The sequence below is a fragment of the Salvelinus fontinalis genome, chromosome 9 (genome assembly GCF_029448725.1).
Source record: "Salvelinus fontinalis isolate EN_2023a chromosome 9, ASM2944872v1, whole genome shotgun sequence".
Taxonomy (NCBI): Eukaryota; Metazoa; Chordata; class Actinopteri; order Salmoniformes; family Salmonidae; genus Salvelinus; species Salvelinus fontinalis.
The window spans coordinates 36,428,195-36,443,087 of record NC_074673.1 but is presented as its reverse complement, the minus strand read 5'-3'; the positions used below and the strand labels follow the sequence as shown (position 1 = coordinate 36,443,087).

At 42.2% G+C, this 14,893-nt stretch overlaps 1 protein-coding gene across 3 annotated transcripts in view; it reads right to left on the bottom strand.

Annotated features, from left to right (window-relative positions):
* Positions 1-3,251: 3,251 nt before the first annotated feature.
* The window catches only part of LOC129862502 (ran-binding protein 10-like), a 34,760-nt gene continuing 23,118 nt past the window's right edge, over positions 3,252-14,893 (bottom strand). The window contains exons 4-16 of one of the 3 annotated variants that reach the window (XM_055934240.1): positions 13,402-13,569; positions 13,188-13,210; positions 10,381-10,565; positions 10,173-10,285; positions 9,934-10,042; positions 8,966-9,114; positions 8,640-8,847; positions 8,381-8,520; positions 7,540-7,685; positions 6,972-7,083; positions 6,566-6,707; positions 3,501-5,091; positions 3,252-3,363 (exon numbers count right to left, since the gene is read on the bottom strand). In XM_055934240.1, the coding sequence (XP_055790215.1) occupies positions 6,577-6,707; positions 6,972-7,083; positions 7,540-7,685; positions 8,381-8,520; positions 8,640-8,847; positions 8,966-9,114; positions 9,934-10,042; positions 10,173-10,285; positions 10,381-10,565; positions 13,188-13,210; positions 13,402-13,569 (1,484 nt within the window). In that variant the 3' untranslated portion in view covers positions 3,252-3,363; positions 3,501-5,091; positions 6,566-6,576. Of the gene's footprint in view, positions 3,364-3,500; positions 6,352-6,565; positions 6,708-6,971; positions 7,084-7,539; positions 7,686-8,380; positions 8,521-8,639; positions 8,848-8,965; positions 9,115-9,933; positions 10,043-10,172; positions 10,286-10,380; positions 10,566-13,187; positions 13,211-13,401; positions 13,570-14,893 lie in introns of all 3 variants that reach the window. The other 2 variants (XM_055934239.1, XM_055934241.1) reach the window with 2 other exon arrangements.

Genomic DNA, 14,893 nt, shown 5'->3' with positions numbered 1-14,893 from the left:
TGTGATATATGTATTGCAAGGGAAACGGCACAACATTCACTGACCATAAAAATGTTTTTGTTTTATTTAAGCAAGGTTTTGGCCTACAATGGCCTTCATCAGAATAATCACACAAAGTGAATGGCCCTCCATTTCAAAGGGAAGTCACTCGCTTTGTGAGTTATATTCGGAATTGTAAAAGTTAGCAAACACAAAAGCGGAGGTCGAGAGAGACGTTCTGCATCCATTCCTCAGACCCTTCAGTTCCTAGAAGTCTTACCTAGAGAAGGACTATAGTGTGTTAGCCCATTGACAACCCCCCCTCCTCCTTTGTACTTCTTGTTCATTCATGAAAAAAAGCTCTGACTATTGTCTAAACCAGTTGTGTTAGTCCATTTTGCCTATGCTTTTGATGTTGTTTGGTTATCCCTAGTTTTGCCTAGCCCGGTTGTTCATTTCCCAATACCTAACATATTCAACATACAGTAATGGTTTTACATCAATTATATCTACTGCAGTTGAAATATACTTGCTCTGTCTTCCCAATTGTTTTACTGGTTCCATTTCTGCCCTTACGAACAAAAACTTGCAGTCAGAGTGCAGTATAACTGCAGTATGCTGCATCTAAAATACGTTTTATTTACTGCAGTAAATTTTCAGTGTAACTGCAGTTATTCTACAATTACTGCATCCAAAATACCAGTCGACTACAGTTACTGCAGTTTCAAAACCCTAAATATTTTTGGCGAGTGTATTTTACCACTAGGTGGAGACAGACCACAGTACCCCTCATCTTGAGGCTCAACCTGTATATTCTACCACACCCTCTCTCATTAGCACCACCAGCTGAAAAGTTTGCATGGGGAAGACATTATTATATTTTGTAGACAAGTGTGCTTCATCAATTCATAATTTCTCCACTTGCTCTTTAGTTTTGGGCTCCCGAATGGAGCAGCGGTCTAAGACACTGTATCTCAGTGCAAGAGGCGTCACCTGGTTCGAATCCAAGCTGCATCACATCCAGCTGTGATTGGGAGTCCCATAGGGCAGCACACAATTGGCCCAGTGCCATCCGGGTTTGGCTGTGGTAGGCCATCATTGTAAGTCATAATTTGTTCTTAACCTATGTCATGACATTGCCCTGTTTGGGTACAGTAAGCCCCATCCCCCTCTCCCTGCCCCCTACAACTAGGCTGCTGTGGTCAGTGAGGTCGTAAATTCCTAGGGAAGACCCTGCCTTATGGCCACACAGTATAGAGATAGAGTGAAGTTTCATAGAGAACAAAGGAATTTCTTCCACCTCACAGAACTTGAGGTCCGAACAACGTTTATGTTCCGGAGAAGGTATAAAAGATCGGTTAAGAATCCAGCTAGGAACTGGTCCATTTGTTACAACTTGGGGAAGCTCATGGGAGACAGTGCGGCCACATTACCATAACGCTGTTTATATAATAGACTCAGATATGAGGTTTACATCTAATTGATGTATAAGATGAATGAGTGAGTATGATACTGTTTGTAAAATTGTGTAATGTGATTTTGGACTGTTTAATAAAGGAAACTCCAATTCCCTTTTGAGTTGAACTAAATCAGAGGACTGCCCATGAGCCCAGTTAGGGTCAGGCATCCTGGGACAGCCCCTTTTCTGCAATTCCGAATAAAACCCAACTTTGAGAAATTCTCAGTAGACCAGCTTACCTCGATAACGAGAGGGCCAAGGTTTGAGAGCAGACTGCTGAATCTTTTAACCATACCACGTGGTTAAACTCTTAGACTATCGATACCGACAGAATAAGAACAAGTCTTTGATATTAATTACTAGTCTGCAGTTAGGAATTCGGTATCATTGAACGCGAAGAACGACAACCGCCGAAACATCCATTCTACAACACGAATGAATGTCACTCTGAACTATCCACTCTAACCACGAGAGGACAGAAACTTTCCAACAGAAACTAACTTTTCAACAGCGATCAAGACACACTGAGCGTAAATATATATATTGATTGCAATTGTTCCCGAATGAATGAGCGTTCATGTGCAAAGGATTAGTATTTCAATTGTTATAATTATCAACTTTGTAGTGTCTCATCTCAGTTGACCCCCACTTCCCCTTTTGTCCACCAAGCCGCGATACCGATTTAGTCCACTAGGGCACATTCTCCTATCATTTCTTGTAACCATATTTACTTTGTTTGTTTATGCATTTCTGTGAATTACTTAGTAATAAATAAATGATTTAAGACAATTGATGTATGGATGACTCATAGTGAAGACTAGGTTCGTACAGATAACCAACAATTGACGACGTTTGGAATGAGACTAACGTGAGGTAAAATAAATAATTAATCAGTAGACTATTGATCAGATATGAAAATATCTGAAAGGTTATATTAGGAAATTATAACTTTGTAATCTGAATATTTTCCTTGGTGCCCCGACTTCCTAGTTACAGTTACATGATTAATCAGTTTAATCGCGTAATACTAATTACAGAGAGTCTTTGATAAAAACTTAAAGTCTTCATTTAATGATGCCAAAGACACGACACCGACTTGCCTAGTTAAATACGTTTTAAAAAGTTTAATACTGATTTACATAGCTTTAATAGTGCTGTTGTCCAGTAGGGGGCTCTAGTGAGCCATTTACCACATGCTATACTCCTGCATATTCTGTTCCTCAACCATACAGGTGCAAGCCCCTTCCAATCACAGTTGGAACCAAAGTTCTCAAATATATACAGTACCAGTCAAAAGTTGACACACCTACTCATTCAAGGGTTTTTATTTTTACTATTTTCTACATTGTAGAATAATAGTGAAGACATCAAAACTATGAAATAACACATTTGGGATCATGTATAAGTGCTGCATCAGATGACCTTGCCTCCACAATCACCCGACCTCAACCTAATTAAGATGGTTTGGGATGAGTCGGACCGCAAAGTGAAGGAAAATCAGCCAACAAGTGCTCAGCATATATGGAACCTCCTTCAAGACGGCTGGAAAAGCATTCCAGGTGAAGCTGGTTGAGAGAATGCCAGAAGTGTGCAAAGCTGTCAAGGCAAAGGGTGGCTACTTGAAGAATCTAAACTATATGTTGATTTGTTTAACACTTTAGTTACATGATTCCATGTGTGTTATTTCAATGTAGAAAATAGTAAACTTTTGACTGGTACTGTAGATATAGACATATTTTAACTTTTCAGTCAACCTCAAATCACCATCATTCAAAAGCAGTACATCCACAAAAGAAGGACAAGAGACCAAAACTATGCTTATGGATGTGTATTTTAATAAAAATAATTCTGTCAAAATTAAACAGAATACAATATTTCTTTCTAGTACATAGGTATGTTTTTTATTTTTTTATTATCATTATAATCTCTTTATATATATATATATATATATATAGATATATATATATATATAGATATATAGATATATAGATAGATATATATAGATATATATAGATATATATAAAGAGATTATAATGATAATAAAAATTAAAAAACATATAACATATATATATATTTTTTTTTTCTTTAAAAGGTTCTAAAAGTTTCATGCCAAGTAGAGGGTAACTCACTTCACAATTGCTAAACTCAATATGAAATTTAAATAATAATAGAAGTAAATTGTGCACAGCTTGTTTGTTTTTAATTCCTAATTCCATTCCCTTCACCTCTCCATTTGAAAAACATAACACATAAAAGGAGAACAGGGAGATTGTTTGCTACTGTAGGTGTGTCTATAGAAGTCCCAGGAGAAGCTCGACAGATTACGATCTTTCTACACACACACACACACACCTAAACATTAGTCATTCTATTTCATAATGAATGATCTTAAAATGGAAATATACATTTTGGGTGGCTATAGGAGTTTAAAAGCCATTTTCTGTTTTTGAAAGCCATCAAGAGATTCAGGCTTTGTTATAATGTCATAAGATATAATCAAAATCTATCTGCTGGCTGCTTCCAATATTGAAAGTCCATCACTGAATGTATTGTTCAGAATTACTGGTAAACTCTATAGTGAAAACCCATGCGAATGGATAGCTCCACCTAAAGATTTAACTAATTGAGCAACATTAATTAAAACAACTAAAAACTCATCCAACATGGGTTACAGTGTGTATAGGTATGTGCTTGAAAGATGATGTGCCTCAGTATGTCAGTCTTTAACAGGTTCGGGATAAAGGGCTCCCGAGTGGCGCAGCAGTCGATTCCAGGCTGTATCACAACCGGCCGTGATTAGGACTCTCATAGGGCGGCGCACAATTGTTCCAGTGTCGTCCGGGTTAGGGTTTGGCCGGGATAGGCCGTCATTGTAAATAAGAATTTGTTCTTAACTGACTTGCCTAGTTAAATAAAAGGTAAAACAAATCAAGTATTTTGCTTCCGACTGCAATACAATATTTATTTTTAAATGTTTTATTTAACCTTTATTTAACTAGGCAAGTCAGTTAAGAACAAATTCTTATTTACAATGACGGCCTACCGGGGCAGAACGACAGATTTTACCTTGTCAGCTCGGGGATTCAATCCAGCAACCTGGCCCAACGATCTAACCACTAGGCTACCTGCCGCCCCGGCCGTGATTGGAACTCCTGTAGGGCGGCGCACAATTGGTCCAGCGTCGTCTGGGTTAGGGTTTGGCCGGGGTAGGCCGCATAGAGGACCCTCACATTAAGTTAAGGTATTTGTTCTTGTTTTTGTATATATTTTAGCAGGTATAAGCCCATGATGCAGATAGGAGATGTTGTCCAAATGTAAAGATTATTTTTTTACACAATCAAAATGGCCTTTGTGAACATCTACCAACATCTACCAAACACTAACACAGAAGCTGATGTATTCTACACCCACCACCTCTTCGCTTCACAAACATGCTTTGCAGGATTGTCAAAAAAGTTAATGAAACATATTGCAATATGTCTTACAGGTACAGGGGATATCAATCTCATGGTGGCCAGCAGCAAATCTGAAGCACAAACGTAATATAATCTGCTAAACTACATTCAACACAGTGGAGCGCCTCCTGCTGGCTGGGTGAAATACTGCGTTAATACATCAATGATCGACAACTGTCCCATGTGCCAAGAGAATATCTGTTAAAAATAGGAGAATACATACTGTAATGAAAGAAAGAGAGAAAACAAATAACATATTCAACTGTGACTATAATAAACAAACAAAAACAAACGAACAAAGTTATGGTCACATGTTTGTAAAAGTGACCGAGTCTATGTTTAGAGTTTATGTATTAACGCGACAGCTTCACATTAGTTGTGAGAAAAATAGAACCGCAAGAAAGCGGAAAAATAAGCATGTTCGCGATGATATGATAATGGGCTGGCTGTCAAAGCACTGGTATGAAAAGACTGAATGACTGTGAATTAAGTGTGGCCAATGGCAAGTACCATTGGTTATTAGAACAGGGGAGGTCAAATTAAAAGCCTTGTATTTGGCAATCAGTTTAACTTTTTTATTGAATATATCATTAAATTGTGTATATATATATATATATATATATATATATATCATATCTTCATATCTTCAATATAATTAGCAAGTCAAAAACCAGAGAGTGATTTCCAAATTCCCCACAGTACTGTATGTCTGTGTATTTTTACTGTAGGTTACAAATCAAACTAGTGGAGACACTTGATGGGAAATATCCTACACTTATATTGAAACTCACAAATGAATCAGTGTCATTGTGTGATCTGAGTTGAATGCTGCTGTGTGGGGCTGCTCTGTGGTGACCAGTAGGTTAGAAGCCAATTCAGATCTTTAACTTTAAATTAAATGAGCTTCTGGAGTTAAGTCATACTAACTAGTAAGAATTTGAACCAAAAAATGCAGGTCCTAAAATTGGAGCCACTGTACAGCTGGGTAAACCTACCTCTGTCTACAATATCCCATACTGAGATGACAAATGTGCTGTGAATACCTGAGTTCTAAATGAAAGAAACCAGAGTATCTTGCTTGGTAACAACAAAGCATGCCAATGTGAATTTCTTTGATATGATGAACATCTTTAAAATACTGTTTAGGGAATTGAAATCCACTCAAAAACAAAAACGGAATTAGATTTTTTTCCTTCCAAGATGAGCACAACAAACTGACTAAATAAAACCTAGAAAATGACTAGATAAACAGAATAATAATGAATTCTTTAAATAGAGTCACACATTTTGTATTTGATAATACTAAATTAAAAATAAGCTTTCTTGTCATGTTCTACTCATTCCCCTGTCCATCTGCTTCTGCCAAATGGCAAGCGACACACCAATTCAAACACATGCTTTCCTCAGTCATCTGGCAACCCATTGGAAAGACCTCTTCTTAGCAGTCCTGAACATTGCCTTAGGAATGAAATAAACATTTTTGGAACTGCTGTATTGTAATCTAACACTATTACTGTACTCCAAACAGTAACCCTACAATCCAACTTCACGCTAACAGCACGGGCCATGTGTAGTCAAAAACATTCCTAAAAAGTTGCTTATAGGTAAAACAGTGCATTGATGTGGTGCTATAAGGGGAGGGGAGTATGCGTGGGTGTCCGTGCAGACTCACCTGGACTGGGGCTAGTGCAAAAAGTTGTCTACTCTGGCGAAGGAACAGGAGCCTGAGCGGACCCTGGCCATGAGCTGGACACACTCTGTGGCCTGACCCAGAGCAAGCATCAGAGGGGGCTGCTTAGGCAAGTTCTGAGACTCTGAGGGGCAAAAGACAACATCAGGGTGTGTACATGAGCTAATAAAGCATGTGAGACTCAAACATGTACATGGGAAAATGTGCAGTGTGTATTCATTAGAAGAGAGTTAACATACACACTACCAAGCTTATCACTTTTGTGGAGCTGGGAGTTACTGCACCAAACAAATATTGTAGAAAAAGAAAAATAGCTTATGTGAGTGAAAGTAATTTTTAATCGGAGTACTCTATGACATTATGTACTGTATGTGAAACTTAGCCTTACCCAAGATGGCGCTGTTAAGAGCAGAGCAGATATTCTCTCTCTGCATTGGGTCTAACTGTTGCCCCACTGGGCAGTTCCAGGGATCCGAATATGCTAATAAACTGAACGCATCCTGTGATAAAAGAGAAAGGGATAGGGAGATAGCGTGAAAGAAAACAGCAGGACCAGTAAAAGCCCATTAAGGACTATGTATAAGACAGACCATTATACTGCTTCCAAATCAGAGGGAACATCACACACTTTCAGTGGATCTACCTTAATTGTTAGAGAACAATACTAGGGACAGACTTTCCAATGGTCATATACAAGTAGTAGTGTGTAAACTGCAGTATAACCATAAACCAAACCTTCCCCATTCGGTGGTTGACAATTATACAATTCGTAAGTCACAGACTGTGTTTACACAGGCAGTCCAATTCTGATATTTTTTTCCACTTCATCAGATCTGAAAAATATCTGATGTGGAGATATCTGATGTGATTGGTCAAAAGACCAATCAGTGGGGGAAATAAACGCAGCCATTGTCCCACAGTGTGCCCCCCCCCCCCCTCCCTCCCTCCCCCTGTACCTGCAGCATCTTCTTGTGTGTGACGTTCTTGCCGTATTCACGGCACAGCTGCTCGTTGAGGCCCTGCAGTTCACGGCCAAACTGGATCATCCTCTCTGTGGCTGCTTGGTTCCCTCCACACAGCTGTCTGGAGGCACAGCTATCCTCTACCAGGACACACACAGCCACAAGGGTCAAAGCGCAGCCACGGACAGAGTGCATTTGACACTTCACATAATAACATACTGACTGTGGTCACTAAAGATCCCATGGCACTTAACGTAAGAGTAGGGGTGTTAACCCCAGTGTCCTGGCTAAATTCCCAATCTGGTCCTCATACCATCACAGCCACCTAATCATCCCCAGTTTACAATTGGCTCATTGATCTGACCTCCTCTCCCCTGTAACTATTCCCCAGGTCGTTGCTGTAAATGAAAAGGTGTTCTCAGTCAACTTTCCTGGTAAAATATGGTTACAAAAAAAAGAAGATATATGGACAAACATACACTTTCATTCAGTAACATTCATAATGTCAGTGAGACACCTTGTAAAAAAATTATAAATGCTGCTGTCTATTTCATTTAGCAACCATGACGACACAAACATCTGCCTGACCGGATTATGTTTGAGCTCAATTTAGAAATACACATCCCCAGATATCCAGCCAGCCAGAAAGGAAAAACGGAGAAAAGCAGACACAGTGACAGTCAGAGAGAGGGAGAGAAAGAATGACAAAGAGAGATAGACAAAAGTGACAAAAGAAAACATTGTGGTAGTGACATTGACACTTGGGACAAGGTGTGTGCGCCTGACAATCAAAACAGTAGGCGCGTGTGTGCGCGCACGTGTCAAGCGTCTGTACCTGCCACTCCGTTGCCCAGGCTGATGTCCTGAGCCTGCAGGATTTCCTGGTGCTTGTAGGTGCCATTCATGATCCGAGCAGAGGGGTTCTCTGCCACCCCGTTAGTGTAGTGCTCAGCCTCAATCTCCATCTCACTGTCACTGCAGAGGAGACAAACACAGGGACAGGTTCCGTCATAATATCGCAGATGGTCTGCTTTTCTCCCACACCAGTTAACAACGCAACCACGCTAAAAAACTATAAACACATAGACCCTTGCCTTGCCACACACCTGGTCTCCTCCTGGTTGCTGGTGCCACTGTGAGGCTGGGACTTGGTGGAGTCAGTGGAGTTGGACTCAGAGTAATTGACAGAGGAAGGGGAGGAAGAAGAGGAGGAGGAGGCAGAGCTGACGCCTGGATACTTGTTGTGGCTCTTGTTCTTGTTGGGAGGGGTGACCCCGTTACTGCATGTGGGGCTGTCTGCTCCTGGAGATGACAGACAGCCAGGGTGAAACAGACACATACAATACTCTCACGTATCTCATTTGTGTTTATAACACACTGGGCAGATGGATAGGTAAGTGTGAAGGTGTGTTTCCCTTACCTGCACTGTGCAGATTGGGGTTGGTGGCTCCATGTCGGGGGCTCAGGCTGGGGGAGCCAGGGTAGCTGTCCTGGGACTTGGGGGAGCGGACACTAAAGCATCGTACCTCACTGTCTGTACCGTTCACCATCTCCACAAACTGCCGACACCTGGGAGATACGGGCAAACATGAATCTGCAGACATCTAGTCTACAATCTGCTACAATGTCTGACATGCTTTGTCCTGGAATATATTGTACCATCTGATATTAAACCTTTCATTCTGCTTAAGTGTCAGATATCACTTGCTTGAACAAAAACAGTCTGAAAGAAAACTATATACTGCAAAACTTCAGTTGCTTTAAGAAGTCGGCAAAGGTGAGGCTGTGTAAGATCATGTCTTTGTACCCATAAATGTGTAAATGTAACAGGAACAAGTCAGACTGATAACGGAGTATGAGAATCTGGCTTTATGGATACATGTCACTATGACCGGATGAATGTCAAACAGATCAGCGCCTGTTCTGTTCTGCTCACTCGTCTTCCATGACAAAATGGAGATACAAGCATGACCAATCAAATCAGGAGTTCCCTCGGCGGCAACAACTGTGACCTTGTGCTTACCCTGCCCCCTCCCCTCTTCCCTCTCGGTGTAACTGCTACAACAAGCTCCTCTCTTCCTCTATAAGAGAGCCATAAAAATGGCCACCTAGTTGTAGGTCTGCATCTCCAAATGTCTCTCAGCAGACAATAGTATTTATTAATGTCATCTAATGTCTTTGTGCCATAAACAAACAGCTGGGCAGCAGGCCATAGCTTTACTGACAAAATGCTCCTGTGGTTGTGTTGTATGTGCCTGAGCCTGCAAAGACACTACATGACCAGCAGAGAGTGCACTTATTTAAGCCTTACAATTCCAACACTTCTTAAATGTAACCTTTAGATTAAAACTCCCATAAGAGTCCCATAGTTGGTTCAAGGCTGCTCACTTCAACATGAAGAGTAGATTGGGGTTGTGTTCGAGAAGTCCAGGGTACAGCTGCTGTGTGGCTTCGATGGCCTCTCCAACACGCCCTGCCAATACCAGCTTCTGTATTCCTGTGAGTAGAAAGAAGAATATTATCATTCAAAGCTGATTGAATGGATGACTGTGAGCAAATGTATGACTCTGACTGGTCCTCAGTGTTTCTGTGGTACTGTCAGTGTGTAGTCTTTGTGTGGTTCTCACTCTGCCGGTTCTTTATGGAGGTCTGATCCTCCTGGATCAAGGTCTCTGTTGCCCTGGCGAAGGCTGTGGCCGTAGCACAGTACCCATGATGCACCAGGTAGGTGGATACCATACTGGAAGAATCAAAGACATGGTTTAGCCTTACAGTAGTAGAGAAAGACACAGGTCTGTTAGGGTGAAAAGTGTAATGTCGATAAGGATCCCTTACTTCTGCAGCACTGCCTGCCACTCCCCCAGTCTCTCGCCGATGGGGAAGCGGGCGATCATGCCATGGATCTTAGCCCTCCATTCACTCATATAGTCCTCAATGTCAAACACAAAGGGCTGCTGGCCAAAGTTAGCATCCACAATCTCTCCAGGAGTCTGCAGGCCCACTGTGGGGTACAGGTTTGGCTGTGGGTAAGGTGTGAACACAGGTATATACAATATTAGCTTTGCACACCTTGGCAAGCGCACAATTCCCAATCTGGCCATAATAGGAAGAACTTGCTTTCATTTTGATAATTTGATCAAATCAAACTTTATTTGATCAAATACAACAGGTGTAGACCTTACAGTGAAATGCTTACTTACAAGCCCTTAACCAACAATGTAGTTCATGAAAAAGTGAAGTATTTACCAAAAGAACTGAAGTAAAAAATAACACAAAATAACAAAGATGAGGCAATATACAGGGTACCGAGTCAATGTGCAGGGGTACAGGTTAGTCGAGGTCATTTGTCCATGTAGGTAGGTGGAGCGGACGGGCTGGGAGGGGGCGGGGGTATCAATGTAAATAGTCCGGGTGGCAATTTGATTAATTGCTCTGCAGTCTTATGGCTTTGGGGTAGAAGCTGTTAAGGAGCCTTTTGGTCCTAGACTTGGCGCTCCGGTACCGCTTGCCATGCGGTTGCAGAGATAACAGTCTATGATTTCGGTGACTGGAGTCTGACAACTTTTGGGGCTTTCCTCTGACACCGCCTAGTATATAGGTCCTGGATGGCAGGAAGCTTAGCTCCAGTGATGTACTGGGCCGTACGCACTACCCTCTGTAGCGCCTTCCGGTCAGATGCCGAGCAGTTGCCATACCAGGCGGTGATGCAACCGGTCAGGATGCTCTCGATGGTGCAGCTGTACAATTCTTTGAGTATCTGGGGACCCATGACAAATCTTTTCAGTCTGCTGAGGGGGAAAAGGTGTTGTCGTGCCCGCGTCAGAACTCTTGGTGTGTTTGGACCATGATAGTTCGTTGGTGATGTGGACACCAAGGAACTTAACCCGCTCCACTACAGCCCCATCAATGTTAATGGGGACTTGTAGGGCCCACCTTTTCCTGTTGTCCACGATTAGCTCTTTGGTCTTGCTCACATTGAGGGAGAGGTTGTTGTCCTGGCACCACACTGCCTGGTCTGTGACCTCCTCCCTATATGCTGTCTCAACTATCACTGTTGTGTTGTCAGCAAACTTAATGATGGTGTTGGAGTCGTGTTTGGCCACGCAGTCGTGGGTGAAAAGGGAGTACATGAGAGGACTGAGCATGCACCCCTGAGGGGCCCCCCATGTTGAGGATCAGCGTGGCAGACGTGTTGTTGCCTACTCTTACCACCTTGGGGGCATCCTGTCAGGAAGTCCAGAATCCAGTTGCAGAGGGAGGTGTTTAGTCCCAGGGTCCTTAGCTTAGTGATGAGCTTTGTGGGCACTATGGTGTTGAACGCTGAGCTATAGTCAATGAACAGCATTCTCACATAGGTGTTCATTTTGTCCAGGTGGGAAAGGACAGTGTGGAGTGCGATTGAGATTGCATCATCTATGGATTTGGAGGTTTACTCACTCGCCTACGAATTCTTAGAAGGCAGCCCGACCTCCACCCCCTTTTTCTCCGTCTTTTCTTCACGCAAATGACAGGGATTTGGGCCCGCTCCTTAGAAAGCAGTATATCCTTCGCGTCGGACTCGTTAAAGAAAAAATCTTTGTCCAGTTCGAGGTGAGTAATCGCTGTTCTGATGTCCAGAAGTTCTTGTCAGTCATAAGAGACGGTAGCAGCAACATTATGTACAAAATAAGTACAAAAATAAGTTAAACAATGTGGAGAAAGAAAAAAAAATAGCACAGTTGGTTCGGAGCCCGTAAAACGGCAGCCATCCCCTCCGATGCCATTGGCATGGCAACCGTGAATAATATAGGACATTCATATCATCATCATTAATGGAAGGAGCAAAGCTACCGCTACTGAATTACCCTTTTTTAAAGATGACAGTCATGCTATTCAAAATAATATTCAAGGCTACTACACACACTATTAAAATGTCACCAGTAAAGAATGTTGGATGAGGAAGTCAAGGAAACAGTATAGAGTACTATACATGGGTTTTCAACCGGGGGTCCTTGCAGAGGTTCCGCAACAATATAAAAATAGTGTTATGAATATCGCTAGCAACAATCAAATCAAATGTATTTATAAAGCCTTCATTACATCAGCTGATATCTTAAAGTGCTGTACAGAAACCCAGCCTAAAACCAACAATAGAATAAACACATTTGAATGACATATCTACAGTGGAAAATAGGAGAATATCTTATTTCTAATTTTGTTTCTCAATTCCTAATATTGAGCAAATTACACTCACTGGAGTATCTGACATAGGCTTTGAGAAAGCACCGGTGAACAGGCTACCAGTGCAGCAAGTGTTGCTGGCTGCTGGTAGGCTTTCTTGACTTGGACATACATTTTGCTAACACATGACTAACCTTTATTTAACCAGTTAAACAGCTGCTCATAGCAAAAATAATTTTGGAGTTCCCTTTCTAGCCAACAGGCTGAGTTTACACCTCTTATAATTATAATGTGGAGAGGTTGGACGTGAAAAAAATAGTTTGCTAACGTATGATGGGGTCCCTGGGTTGCCAGTTTGACTGGGAGGGGGTCCCTGGGCAAAATAGGTTTAAGACCGCTGCTATACAATATACCACACATGTAAAATAACAGAAGTCCTTGACATTGAATAAAATATGTCCACATTTCAGTATAATACTCACAGGGAGGTCTGTAAAAGCTACACCTGAAGAATAAACAGAGAGAAACAAATGTTAATGGAGTGGAAGATATTAAAAATGTTATAATTTGCAATCAAGTAAACAGAATGGTATACATCGCCTGGGAACATATCAAAATGTGTGAAGCATAGTGCATTTTCATATAACAGTTAACTTGAATGTTTATTCCCCTGCACTGTTGGTGTGCAGTTCTTACCTAGACTGATGCCATTCTTGGTGTAGAAACAGGTGTTGTTAATTAGGTTCACACAGCAGCCAATCACATCTCCAGTGGTGAAGGTTGGGCCATATGGTTGGCCAGTCCCTGAAGAGCAGAAGGAGTGTCCGTCGTCACCGTGGTAACCATACGAGTGCTTGTCCCAACCTGGGATAGAAGACAAAGGCAGAAGTGATGAAAGGAAATCTAGACCTAAGGTACATGAATATTACACATTAACAACATGGTGGAAACAAATCGAGAAACTCAACACTTCCATAAGCTTACAACTACAGGTAACCATTCTCATCTCACATCTAGCTAGATTGATATGCATCAGTTAATGGTTAGGGCAGTGCCACTCATACAGAGAGGGGAAGGAGTGAGATGGGTGAGCCGGCAGTGTGATGATCAATCATATCCCCATAAAAGACAGTGACACGGGAGGAGCTGAGCCTGACAAATTGTCTCTTTCATTTGGATATCCCCACTTGTGTCCTGTGTAGCATGTGCAATACTCTGGGTGGCCAGCGAGAGGCATCAGTCTCTGAATAGGAGCACTGACTGATGAGTCATACACAAAACAGTGCAGTACATGTGTGTGCATGGTATCAATAGGGACGGAGAAGGAGAGTAGACTGCATGGGCAGAGGGAGCTCTGTATGGAGAGATCTTCAGTGCATGTGTTTGTGTGAGGGGTTGTACTGTGTCGGCTTGTGTGTGTCTGCAGAATGTATATTGTCGGCTCAATCAGTGTCTGTCACCAACCAAAAAGAGAAAGTGGCGCAGAGGAAGTAGGTCGTGTGTGAACTGTGAGGTATTAGATTAATCTGCGGAGCAGCGCCAACAGGGATATTACTCCTAAAGCTGGGCTCAGTGTTCCCTACATGCTAATGAAATGGGCAGGGCTCCACTATGGGATCAGACACAGAGGTCAACAAGGAAATGTACAACTATTACAGCCAGGACCTAAACAACCACCTACACAAATGTACAACAAGTCTGTTGGCATTTACATTTACATTTAAGTCATTTAGCAGAAGCTCTTATCCAGAGCGACTTACAAATTGGTGCATTCACCTTATGATATCCAGTGGAACAACCACTTTACAATAGTGCATCTAACTCTTTTAAGGGGGGGGGGGGGGGTTAGAAGGATTACTTTATCCTATCCTAGGTATTCCTTAAAGAGGTGGGGTTTCAGGTGTCTCCGGAAGGTGGTGATTGACTCCGCTGACCTGGCGTCGTGAGGGAGTTTGTTCCACCATTGGGGTGCCAGAGCAGCGAACAGTTTTGACTGGGCTGAGCGGGAACTGTACTTCCTCAGAGGTAGGGAGGCGAGCAGGCCAGAGGTGGATGAACGCAGTGCCCTTGTTTGGGTGTAGGGCCTGATCAGAGCCTGAAGGTACGGAGGTGCCGTTCCCCTCACAGCTCCGTAGGCAAGCACCATGGTCTTGTAGCGGATGCGAGCTTCAACTGGAAGCCAGTGGAG